The 12,794-nt window shown below is 50.8% G+C and overlaps 1 protein-coding gene across 3 annotated transcripts in view; it reads left to right on the forward strand.

Moving 5' to 3' along the window:
* Positions 1 to 67: 67 nt before the first annotated feature.
* The window catches only part of HSF2BP (heat shock transcription factor 2 binding protein), an 82,561-nt gene continuing 69,834 nt past the window's right edge, over positions 68 to 12,794 (forward strand). For 2 of the 3 annotated variants that reach the window (XM_060297719.1, XM_060297722.1), the window contains exons 1-3: positions 68 to 198; positions 973 to 1,230; positions 2,061 to 2,211. In XM_060297719.1, the coding sequence (XP_060153702.1) occupies positions 1,195 to 1,230; positions 2,061 to 2,211 (187 nt within the window). In that variant the 5' untranslated portion in view covers positions 68 to 198; positions 973 to 1,194. The remainder of the gene's footprint in view (positions 199 to 972; positions 1,231 to 2,060; positions 2,212 to 12,794) is intronic. The other variant, XM_060297720.1, reaches the window with a different exon arrangement.

Raw genomic sequence — 12,794 nt, forward strand, 5'->3', positions numbered from 1 at the left:
CTGCGCAGAAGGCAGCGGGGCGGGCGGCGGCGCGCGGGTTGATGGCATCACAAAGGCGCCGGACGCCGCTCGCAGCGCGTTCTGAGAGCAAGCGCGGCTGCCTGGGCAGGGGGCGGGCCCCCGCAGCTCAGGTTCGCGTCGCGCCTGCCCGGTTCCGCAGCCTCTCGGTCGCCAAAGTTCAGGGCCGTTGACTGCGAGGTTAGCCAGCGTTGGGTGTTGGCCAGGAAGAGACGGATGGCCAGTGTTACGTCATCTAGCATTTTTGCGCCCACTCCACTTAGTCCCCATCCGATCGGCAGCTGGTCCCCGGGATACGCGGCACCGAGTCTTTAATCGCATTGGACTCCTCGGGCCGCCTGGGCGGTGTGGAGGCGGGGGAGAGAGGCCGCCCTTGGGGATTTTGGCGGGATGTTGCGGGCAGCTCTTTCCCCGGCCGCCCTAGCGGCGGCCGGGCTTCACTTCTCCGACCGGCGACCGCCAGTGCCCGTGTCCCTGCCGCGAGGATTGGGAGCGGGAGCTTGTGGGTCCGCCCGCGGGCCTGGAGGGCACGCACGCCGGGGACTCGGCGGTGTCGGCTTGCGGCCGGCTTCAGACAGACGAAGTCGTAGTTGTGCGGGAACCGGTACCTTTGAATGCACAGGCTGCACCTTGTTTTGCGAACTCTGTGGGCGTGTAGGGGCAAAGCAATGGACTGGGTGATGTCTCCCAGTTCATGGTGGTCGTCTCAGTTACGTAGCAGCCGGCTGCACGAAGGCCCCCTACCGGGGCAGACCTCCCGAGCAGCCTGTGGTCGGAAAGCCTCGGCCTTTGCTCATGGAGCTTGGGCTGAGCGCGGAGGCTGGGCCAACGGCCGCCGGTTCCCTTGAACGCATCGCCCCTTGATCGGACGTCCCCCGCCAAACAGGAGAGGCCTGATTCGCTTTACTTCACAGGACACTTACACGTGGGTCTCACTGTCCTTTTGCTTTGCAGTTAACAAGTTTACAATCCCGGCTAAGCCAGAAGAGCCAACGCAGGATCTTGCCGACCGAGCACCCGGGTTTCCCGCCGAGAAGGCTGCCCAGTCTCTGCGAGGCCTCAGCCTCACGGTTCTGCGTGCCCGACTCTCGGCGTGCACGCGTTCCCGCGCTTTCTGACGTGAGGGTCAGAGGGCGCGCCGCCGCGCAGGCGCACTGAGCCGAGGCTGCGGCGGCCATGGGGGAGGCGGGCGGCGCTGAGGAGACCTGCCGGGTCAGTGTGGGCGCTGGGCCGCCCGCCGTCCGCGGGCCCGGGCTGTGGCGCCCTCTGCTCCCCCACGCTGAGCCGCACCGCAGCCCGCCTGGGCCTTGCCCAGTGTGCCCGGGAGGGCCCTGGGCGTCGCCTGCGGACAACGTGGCCTGGGCCGGGGATGGGGGGCGGCGACCCCATCGCCGGAAACCGCGCGTGCGGGTCTGGGAGGCTGAGCGGTGGGCGGTGGGCGTGCTCCTGTGCCTCCTGTGTCCCCGCCCGCGAGGCCCTGTCGCCGGGTCGGGCTTGTTCGGCCTCACGGTTGCCCGGCTGTCACAGCCGCCGCACGTGGTGGTGCCCGAGCGGGGGGGATGGACTTTGGAGCCGCATCCGGGTTCAGATCCTGCTGGTGTCCCCTGGTCCTGGGGTTCCTGAGAGTCACCTAGCCTGCCTGTGCCCCCGTTTCCCAGCGGGACAGCCTTCAGGGCTGTGGTGAGCACGAAGCGTGCTGGCCGGCAAGGGGCTTGGCGCACCCAGTAGGAATCCAGTGAAATTCATTTTCCTCGTGATTAGCGTGGCGCTGGCGGAGCGTTAAGAAAACGTTGCTGGCGTTTCCCTGGGCTTTCAGCAGTAGGGCCTCGTTTGCGCTTGGAAAACCTGGCTCGTCACCTGAAGGCTGGGGCTTCACCGCTCTAGCTGTGATGTACATAGTGGAGGGCACGTTAGGTGAAGACATGCTTTTGAAACAGTTGTGAACCCAGGAGGTGTTAAGGAGGAGGCAGGCTCACTTGGGCTGCTGGTTTTAGTCATCTGAGGACAAGTGTAGTAATCTTAAGGTGTGCTTGTTCTTTTAGCATATGGGAACCAAAGAAGAATTTGTTAAAGTCAGAAAGAAGGACCTGGAACGACTGACAACTGAAGTGATGCAAATACGGGACTTCTTACCCAGAATACTAAACGGGGAAGTGCTGGAAAGCTTCCAGAAATTAAAGATTGTAGAAAAAAGTGAGTGTTACTTCATCTGTAGCAGTGTCTGGTGGTGACAGCAGTCTGTTTCAGCAGGTTTGCCTTCCGTAGCTGTGAGGTGACTATAAATAACCTTTAAGGTACTGTTATCGTCTTCGTAATTACGTTTGGGAGAGTCTGATAAGGGACAAGGGAGGGAGGTGCCCACGATGAGCAACTTGGCTGTGTGCAAATTTGTGTTGGGGAAAAGGGCTGCCAACTTTCTGAGTATCTGCTACCAGCTCTCCTTTCTCCCCCTTTCATCTTTGGCGGAAGAATTTTATGCTTTATCATTTAAAAGCTCTATTCCAAAAATTAAGTCTCTTTTGTGTCACTTAAGGATCTCGCCATGCAGCAGCCTTGCAGGGGGTCAGCTGTGTCTGTAGAGATACTTCTCTCGATGGAGGAGCGGGTCAGCTTTAGCCCTGATTTAAGTTGCTAGGACTTGTGCATTCAGATTCTGAGGTCTGAGCTCAGCCATCGTGTCAGGTGTCAGTCTAGGAGCCCTGCTGAGGTTCTTGGAGCTGTTTCGGATTGATTCAGTACTTGCCTGACTGAGGCCGAGTTACTATCAAGTCAGCCTGCAGGGGTTAAGGCTAACTTACCGTTGTGTTTGATCGTTTGCCATCACTGCTTAGCCTCTAGAAGAGGTGTCTCTGGGAGGCCCAGGTCATGTCTTTAGCGCTAGTCCAGGCAAGAAGGCATCTGGACTCAACAGTACAAGTTTCTGGTGTGTGGAAAAGCATCTGGTCAAGGGGGCAGCCATGTCCAGTTAGAGGGGAGAATGCTCATGGTTGCCATGGCTCCCTGCCTGTTTATTCTCTCTTGGAATCCTCAGATCCGCTCTCGGCCCAGTGGGGTGCCCTGCGAGGTGGGCTCCTGCAGGCTGCCAGGGGTGCTCACCGATAGAAGGCGTCAGTGGGCAGAAGGAGTGTGGGGTGTTTCCCCCCGCTTCCTCCACAGCTGTGACTCGCACCCGGGAGCCACCCGCAGCTCTCGCTGGGCTCCAGGAGCGCTGTTTCCCCTCCTCGTTCTTTCAGCTGGAGGGCTGCTGCTAATCCCTGGGTGCCTTCCCATCCCTTTTGGGTCTCTGACCCCTGCTGTCCCTCCTGTAAGTAGTCCTTTCCATAAAGGCCACACCAGGGTTCCCTTGTTTCCTGCTGGGATGCTGCCAGGTGTGCCCTCTGTCACTGGTTACCCTAGCCCCAGGTCGTTGTCTTCTTAATTTTCTTAGTCCTGATCTTGTGCTCATTTCGGGAAGCAAAGTGCTGATCAGCAGCTGAGTATGTCAGCCTGCTGGGTAGTTGTATTTCTCACTGAAAATTAATGAACTGGCATTCTGAAGAATACGTCAGGGTCTTCTCATGAGTTGGTGAGCGCAAGTCAATTTTTGGAGATTAGTCCTCTGTCAGAATCAGGCTGGTGGTTACAAAAACGAGGCCCACAAGTGAGTCCATGGCGACTTGATCAAAGTTAGGCTTTAGGAGATCTTGCCTCACAGCCCTTGGTCTTCCCCAGCCACACCATCACCTCTTTTCCATTGATCTTCTCGGTCTGCTTTGCTGAGTCAGCCTTCTTTGCAGCAGCCTTTCAGCTCGTGGAGGTGCTCGAGGCTCAGGCGTAGGCCCCCTTGTCTCCTCACTCCGTGGCCTCTCCGTGGGCAACCTCGGCACACACATAGCTTTAGTTGCCATCTTGATGCCAGTGTCTCATAGGTTTTTATCTAGCCTGACTTCTCCAGGCTCAGGGCCCTGTATCTAACTCCTGCTTGGCATTTCTTCTCGCTTGTTTCACATTCATTTCAAATTCTAAGTGTTTGGGGCTTCCCTGTTGGCGCAGTGGTTGAGAGTCCGCCTGCCGATGCAGGGGACACGGGTTCGTGCCCCGGTCCGGGAAGATCCCACATGCTGCGGAGCGGCTGGGCCCGTGAGCCATGGCCGCTGAGCCTGCGCGTCCGGAGCCTGTGCTCCGCAACGGGAGAGGCCACAACAGTGAGAGGCCCGTGTACCGCAAAAAAAAAAAAAAAAAAAAAAAAAAAAAAAAATCTAAGTGTTTGTCTTAGTGTTATCAGCCTGCAGCCATCAGGAAGGACCTGTATTCTGACAAGGGCAGATTATTGGCTCGTTGCAGTGAGGGAGACCACACACCAGAGGGACTGCTGGGCATTTTGCCAACAAAGGAAAGGACAGAGTTGCCGTAGGATTTGAGGCAGGGCCGAGTTTAGGTGGAGTGCACGTGGAGCTGTGATTTCATGGGCTCCAAGCATAGTGGGTCTGTGTGTGAAGGGGTCAGCATCAGGTCTCACTGCAGTGGCCCCAGGTCCTGCTTCGTTGAAAACTACAAAATTTAGGTAGATGGTGGTACATCAGGTCTAGAAATCCTTTATTTGAAGCTCTGCAGCTAGCTGGCTATCAAGGCTCTGCTCTGTGTCACAGTGACTGCAACCCTGCAGGCGAGAGTGGGTGTTTCCTCCTCCTTACTAGTATAATTCCAAACAGCACAATTTCTGATAGTCTAGGATTTTAAAGAGTAAACTTTCTCTGAACAAGAAATCAGTAGCCACTGAAAGAAGGGTTCATCATGACACTTTACTCTTGCAGTGTGTCCTTGAGAGAAATGCTGTTTCCTGTTAACTTGGCAGCCAGCTTTCTGTGTCTGTTATCCCAGCCCAGCAAATTGCAGGACAGATTTTCACTTTCTCAGAGCAGGCGAATTTTACTTTCTCACGTCTGACTCATGCTATCCCGCCCCTACCCCACTGGACACCAGGCTTTCCCAGCCTACCCAGGGCACCACCATCCAGGCAGAGACCTGGGATCCTCCTTGTTGCCCACCTCTCCTCTCACTGTTCTCTCCCCTTCCAGCCCCGGCCTGTCTCCCCATAAGTCCTGTACGTTTCCCCGCATCGATGCATCCACCACCTCCATCGCCACTGCCTCCACCGAGTCCAGGCCCCTGTCATTGTGCCTGAATCTCTGCTCCTGATAGCATTATCTCATTGCCACTTGCCAGTCCACTTTGTATACTGTAGCCTGAGTAATTTTTAACAATTCAGTCTGATTATGTCATTCCCCTGCTTAAGTCAGTTTTCAGTTGCTTCTCTTTGCTCTTAGGATAAAGACCAAAAAACAAACAAAACCCTGACCCAAACCCCCTACCACCCCAAACCTTAAAACTGTACCGTGGCTTGAAAGGATTTGTACTATTGGACTTAGCCTCCGGCCCAGACTCATTTCCTTATCTGACTGCCTAGACAAGATTTGTCTTCCTGTTGGATGTTGTCATAGCATCCTGTACTTTTCCTTCAGACAGAATGGTTTTAGTCCCATCTTACAGTATAAATTGGTGGAAGGGCAGGGTCTCCCGTTATATTCTCTGTGCCTGGCTGAGTATTTGGTCCTAAGGGACCACCCAGCCTCCCGTTCCTGCATGCTCTTTTTTTAAATTTGCAGTGGTATCTCGTGAGGCTAGTGTGTGCTGCAGGTCACCGGGTGTATAGGAAGGGAGGGTCGAAGTGGACCGCAGTGCTTGTGGCCGGCTTCACTGTGAACCTTGAGCACGAGCTGGCCCTTGAAGACTTCTGCTTCTCTGGTCTGAGGCCTGGCCTAGAAGGTGGCCTCCTAAGAGGCATCTTTCACTTAATTTTGGCTCTTGAATTCTTTTTTTTTTCTTTTTTGGCTGCACTGCACAGCTTGTGGGATCTTAGTTCCCAGACCAGGGATCGAACCTAGGCCCTCGGCAGTGAAAGTGCGGAGTCCTAACCACTGGGCCGCCAGGGAATTCCTTGGCTCTTACCACTCAGGTGACATGAAAGAAAACAAAAATCACCCCCCCGCCCCTTTATCTCTTTGTGAGGACTAGGTCTGATGGCCCTTCCTCGGCCTTCCCAAGGGCCTGTCTTCCCAGAGGGATCACATGAGCCATCGCTTTGAAAAGGGGTCCCTTAGAGTCAATCCAAGAATCACACGGTGGCAGCGAGAGCTGTTTGACATGTGGGTTCATCCTCCCTCTCACTGGCCTGTGGTCCAGGACAGTTCTTGGCTTTGACCAGTGTCAGAGTTGCTGTGTGCTTCCCGTCTCAAGCAATGAGAAAGGGCAACGTAGGAGTGGATGCAGGCAGGGAGGCGGGAGAGGGAAGCCACACACCTGACTTTAGGGCAAGTTTCTCTAGGAGAATAGGTGTGGATCTTTGGATGGTTTGGGTGGGCTCAGGCTGCACAAGCCAGCCAGAGGGCTTAGGGTGGTGTGACGGGTGTCAGGTCGTGAATGGGACTTAATTCTGCCTCTAGCACGGCAACTGAGTTTCTTTTGGGAAACTGGGCAGCAGGCGGTGGAGTTCGGAATAATCCTACAAGGGTGTTGCCTGAGAATCCTTGGGGAATACATGAGCATTGAGGGCAGAGGCATGATTTCTCAGAAGGAAGGTGGGACGATGTTTTAGGCTAGGGTAAGGCATGTGTGAAAGTCACAGATGGGAGTGAGCAGGATTGTTCGTGGGTTAACCGGCTAGCTTCTCTGCTTGACATGTGGAGCAGAGATCGGGGTATAGCAGATGTCAGTAAACGTGAGCAGTTTAAGGAAGGCAGAGTAACCACGGATTATTGTTTTAACTTCGAAAGCAGAGGCCGTTGGAAACTAGCACATGGAAATGACTTCAAAATAGTGATGAAAATGACATTTTCAGGGGAATGATTTTTGCATCTAAGTTAGGATAGGTTGAGGACTTGGTTGGAAGGTGAAGAAAAATTAATGGTAAAGTGCTCATCAAGGAAGGTCTGGACTTGACGTTAGAGTGTGGACTGTGGCTGCATGGATGGAGTGGACAGGACGTGAGAAGAAATGGTTGGTCTGGTTAGGCTCCGTAGGTGGGCGCAGAGCTCAGCGGGGGGATACGGGGATGCAGGAGTGGTCTGTGCACTGCTGCTGTGGGCCGTCTCCGCTGTCTCCCTGTCTAGAACGAGGACAGCCGCGCTTGCCTCACTGGAGGCATCAAGCGTTACAGTGAGCTCCCCTTTGGCACGTGCTTGGTACAGGTGGGGCTGGGTCGCCCTCCACGGAGAGGACGAGGACGTCCTCAGGTGGAGGGGCCCTGGACACTCGTGTAGTAAACGGGTCCCCGTGATGCTGCAGCGCCGCACAGCCCTCCTCGCGGCGGGTGTGGAGGGCTGACTGCAAAGCTGTACTTTGGGGGGTGGGGTGGGGTCAGCACTCATAACTCCCGTGTTGTTCAGGGCTCAACTGTACTCAGTAAAAGTTAGCTCACCGCCCTTTTCTGTCATCCCTTCTGGTGCACATTCTTCCAACAGTGAAGGAGGTATTACTACATCAGCGCATGGCACAAATTTGTTTTAAACTGGGAGAATCCTGCTTTTTTTAAAAAAGTAAAATTTTATATAGTATATGGTTGTTCAATATGTAAAATAAATGAATGTTGTATTTCCTGCATAATTATTTTAAAAATTCAGTTTTATAACATTTACTTTTAAAATCAGTGGGTACAATGAAGGTTTTTTTTAGAATTTATTTATTTATTTTTGGCTGTGTTGGGTCTTCGTTGCTGCGTGCAGGCTTTTTCTAGTTGCGGCGAGCGGGGGCTACCCTTCATTGGGGTGCGCGGGCTTCTCATTGTGGTGGCTTCTCTTGTTGCGGAGCACGGGCTCTAGGCGTGCGGGCTTCAGTAGTTGTGGCACACGGGCTCAGTAGTTGTGGCACACGGGCTGTAGAGCACAGGCTCAGTAATTGTGGCGCACGGGCTTAGTTGCTCCGCGGCATATGGGATCTTCCCGGACCAGGGCTCTAACCCGTGTCCCCTGCATTGGCAGGCGGATTCTTAGCCACTGTGCCACCAGGGAAGTCCCCAATGAAGGTGTTTTGATGAAAACAAAAATTTAATGTTAGACATTTTGGAAGACGGTTGCAGTACCATCCTCAGTGTCCAGTTTCTATCTTTAATTGTGGTTGTTAAGTAGCAAGAAAAAGACAAATCCCAGAGATAAGGAATTGCAAATGAGAAATGTTTTAAACAGCTCACCTTGTAACATGAGGACAGTTTTCAATTAAACTGATCTTGAAGCTTGAAATCAGAGGGGTCAGATATTTTTGTTTCACAACTAAGTCACCAAGTCTAAGAATTTCTTGCCTTTCTTGGTAGGTGTTCATTTTGGAGAGAGATGATGGAAAAGTCACTCAGCCTGTTTAAATTTTCATTGTCTTATAGAAGACACTTTCCAAATGAATTATGTTGCATTTGAGATGTTAAATGATATAATTTAAAAACAACTTGCCACCTTACTGGCAGTCTGTCAGATATTCACTCAGAGTCTCAGAGGCGTTGGAATTATTTAATTTTACGTGTTGACGCCAAACATAAACTACAGTGTCATTACTGACATTTTAAAATTTGCAACATTAGTTTTAACTTAAAATATTTGTTTAAATAAATATATTTAAATGTTAGTAGAGTGCATATCAGCAATGAATGCAAAGAAGTGCAGCCATGATATACTGGAGAGATATTTGACTAGGTTTTTAGCAGAGAGAAGAAGTTACTTTGTGTAATTTGAAATCTGTACAGCAGCACCTTACCTCTGTGAGCATAGTCCAGTAGAACCTTCTGTGGTGATGAAGGTGTTGTATGATCTATGCTGTCTACGTCTGTTTTAAAAATAGCCACTAGCGGGCTTCCCTGGTAGCGCAGTGGTTGAGAGTCCACCTGCCAATGCAGGGGACACGGGTTCGTGCCCCGGTCCGGGAAGATCCCACATGCTGCGGAGCGGCTGGGCCCGTGAGCCGTGGCCGCTGAGCCTGCGCGTCCGGAGCCTGTGCTCCGCAATGGGAGAGGCCACAACAGTGAGAGGCCCGCGTACCACAAAAACTAACTAACTAAATAAATAAAAATAGCCACTGGCCCTCTGTGCCAGCTGACCCAGTGCCGTGTGTTGAAAGGGCAGTCTTTCCCTCCTGTGCTACAGTGACTTTTGCCGTAGTAGCTAGTTCTATGTGGTCTGATTCTCAATTCTTTATTAGCTCTGTTATTTACTTTAAAATTATTTTTAAATACTAGTATTTATTAGTTTTTGTGTTGATTTTCTACTAGATTGTTGTTTATTCTAGCTCCCTGATGAAACTCTCTTGTTGTCTATTTCTGGAACATATCAGTCACAGTTATTTCAGAGTCTGAGTCTGATAAATCCATTGTCTGGATCACCTGTTGATCTGCTTGTATTGTCTGTTTTTCCTGTTGGTAGTTCTGGTAATTTTTTTTATTGATTAATGGATTTTAAAGAGTGAAGTGTGTAGAGTCTCTGGATTTGATATTTTTCTCCAGCAAGGACTTTTTCCCCCGGCTTCTCTCAGTCAGTTAGAATGGAGTCAGAGTAGTTCACCTAAATCCAGTTAGGCATTGAGCTGGTTCACAGCTGGTTTCAGTCTGAGTTCGAGCTGGCCTGTGTCTAGTTCATTCTCCCTCTTAGGGTTTTAGCTCTTCAGGGGGGTCTAACTGAGAGCTTGAGTCCTTTCCCAGAGTCCTTCCATCTAGGTGGACCCTGCCTGACCTTCAGTTCTTTTCTCTTTTTTTAAATATTTATTTATTTGGCTGCACCAGGTCTTAGTTGCAGTGTGCGTACTCTCAGTTGCGGCATGCATGTGGGATCTAGTTCCCCGACCACGGATCAAACGCAGGCCCCCTGCACTGGGAGCGCAGAGTCTTACCCGCTGGAGCACCAGGGAAGTGCGCTGACCTTCCGTTCTGACCTCTCCAGCGCCATGAGGTTGATGACAGCTCTGCCTGGCCTCCTGGCCTCTCTCCACTCACCGCCCGCCCGCCTCCCTCTGCAGCCCCTCTGCGCTTTCCCTGTGCTTCCATCTCCTCCAGGATCATGGCCTGCCCTAGGTCTCGGCTGCCTAGTAGCTCTGTACTCCGTGGCGAGATGCTCTGCTTAGCTCTGCTGCCTCTTTGCCTGTGCTGCTTTTGAATATGCAGATGCCTTGGGGAAGAGTGGGCTGGGAAGTTGGGCTTGCTCACTTCAGTGCAGCTCCCTCTTCTCTAGGTCTCGGCTCTCAAGGCCTACGTGATTTGGTAACTCTCAGATACTTTGAAACAACTTTTTTCTGGTTTGTTCAAATTCTGCTTTCCTACTTGTTCTTGGGGGGGAGGATTGATCTGCTGCACCACCATGCTAGCTGGAAATGGTTCTTCCATGTATGTTGTTATGATTTTTAAATTGTTAAAAATGTATTGTGATGTCATACAGACAGCACAGGCTATGGAGATGTTCCAAATTAATGGAGACTAAAGACACATGACAGTTAAATGCAATACCTGATCCTAAACTAGATGCTGTACCTTGAAGGAAGAAAATGCTGTAAAGGGCAATTTTAGATCATTTGACAAAATTCTAACGTCTGTGGTAGATTAGGTAAAGGTATGTTAATTTTTCTCAAGTTGACATCTGTGTATACTGGCTAACTAAGACATTATCCCTATTCTTGGAAAATGTTCACTGAAGTATTTAGAAGTAAAGGACCATGATATATGTAACTTACTCTAAACTGGCTGAAAAAATGTACTGTGTGTATGCTTGTGTATGGTCCAAATGATGAGCAAATGTGGTGAAGTGTTAACAGTATGTAAGTGTGGGTAAAGGGTATGTGGGTATTCGTTGTATTATTTTTATTCATGCAACATTTTGTAAGTTTGAAATTATTTCCAAATAAAACAGCGAAAAACATATTGTAAAATGGAAATACTAATTAAATGTTTACAGAACCATAAGCATCCCTGAGGCACTTGGGTTCTTAGCAGTGGGGTTTGAAAAGCACTGCACTAAGTGATTTCTAAAACATTTGTGGGGTGTTCTGAGATTAATTGCCCAGGAGTTTGATATTAATGAGAAGAGAGGGGGATCTCTGTTTCAACTCAGAGAAGAATTATTCTGGCCCATAGAAATATGAGCTAGGGACTTCCCTGGCAGTCCAGTGGTTAGGACTCCGCGCTTTCACTACTGAGGACGCGGGTTCAATCCCTGGTCGGGGAACTAAGATCCCACAAGCTGCGTGGTACAGCCACCAAAAAAAAAGGAAAAAGAAGAAATATGAACTAGACAGAGAATTATTAGAGAGTGGGATAATCATTAAAGAGTGAGTGCCAAGAAGATATTATTTAATTTGACCAAAGGTTTATTGTGGCCCATATGAGGTAATAAATACCAGAGTGTATCAAGTCCAGCTCCTGGCAGGAAACAGAAAGGGTAAACAGAGCATATCATGAAGCGATGACAGACCAAGGTGGGCAGGGTTTGGGGAACCAGCACAAGGGAGGCGAAGGCCCAGAACCTGGAAGAGTGGGGCGCTGTGGCCTCCCAGCGAGCGGCCAGACTGGCAGGAGGGTGGGTGCTGGGCAGGACCATGCCTCAGCTCAGAGGAGGAAACCACTGCTGCTTGAACCTGGCAGGGGTAATGCAGTGGGTAAGTCGATGTCCCACCCTGCCTCCTGTCCTTGTTTCCTGTGGGGACCCACTGTTCAAATCCAGCAGGCAGGGGAGCCGGTCGCTGTGGAGGTTGGGTTCAGCCTTTTACCCCTCGGGACAGAGCAGGTTGGAGAGTGGATCTGAAGGGCGCGTGGAGACTGTCCAGAATGCAGGGGACTGGGAAGGGAGAAGATGGACTGCTGTTTGGGGCTTAGTGGACTGAGGAGCAGAAAGGTAGCCAAGGTGGAGGGTGGAGACGTGTGTTACTTGGACAGATCACTATCGACCACCCAGTTGTTAACATTGTATTTTATGCCAGTGAGTGAAAAGCAGAAGTCCCTGACTCTTTGGTTTGGGAAATAACTTTAACAGTATTCGTTTGAGTTCAGCAAGGTTGATCTTAGTTTTCTGCGATAGAACTCAGTTGAAAGTCAATCAGGTAGGTATTCACTGTATGCCTGGTGTGTGTCAAGCTCTGCTAGGTGATGTGGGGATATAAAAAGGATAAGATCAGATCCTTTGCCTTGATAATTCTCGGGCAGACTGAGGAGCTGCAACGTGGAGGTGTGAAAAGGTAGAGCCAAGTACATGGCGGTGCCAGCGCAGGACAGATTCCTATTAGTCACACGTTTCCTTCCTCTTCTGAGAGTGCTCCGGTGGCCTTTACGTTAGAAAAACAAGCAGATTTTTGGCAGCGCAGGAAAAAAAGTTTCTATTTCCATATTCTGGTTCCAACTCTCCTCCCCCACTCCCTTTGGTTTGTTTTAAAAATTTGACAGCTAATTAAAGTGTCGTTTGGCTGGAAATGCATTTAAACTCTTTAACTGAGGGGTTTTTTTTGTGTTTAAATGAATCCCGGAATATTCTCATCTTTTCACTTTTTCAACTTACATTTTTTGACAGGCCGATTAAGTTAAAATGAGGTCTTTAGGGTGGGCCCTAATCCAGTATGACTGGTATCCTTCTTCAAAGAGGGAATTTGGACACAGAGACAGAAGTACACGGAGGGAAGATAATGTGAAGAGACAGGGAGGAGGCCAGACAAAGGCAGAGGCAGGTTGGGGTTACACTGCTGCAAGCCCAGGGACGTCTGGGGCCACCAGAAGGTGGAAGAGA

The sequence above is a fragment of the Globicephala melas genome, chromosome 4, assembly GCF_963455315.2.
Source record: "Globicephala melas chromosome 4, mGloMel1.2, whole genome shotgun sequence".
In the NCBI taxonomy this organism is placed as follows: domain Eukaryota; kingdom Metazoa; phylum Chordata; class Mammalia; order Artiodactyla; family Delphinidae; genus Globicephala; species Globicephala melas.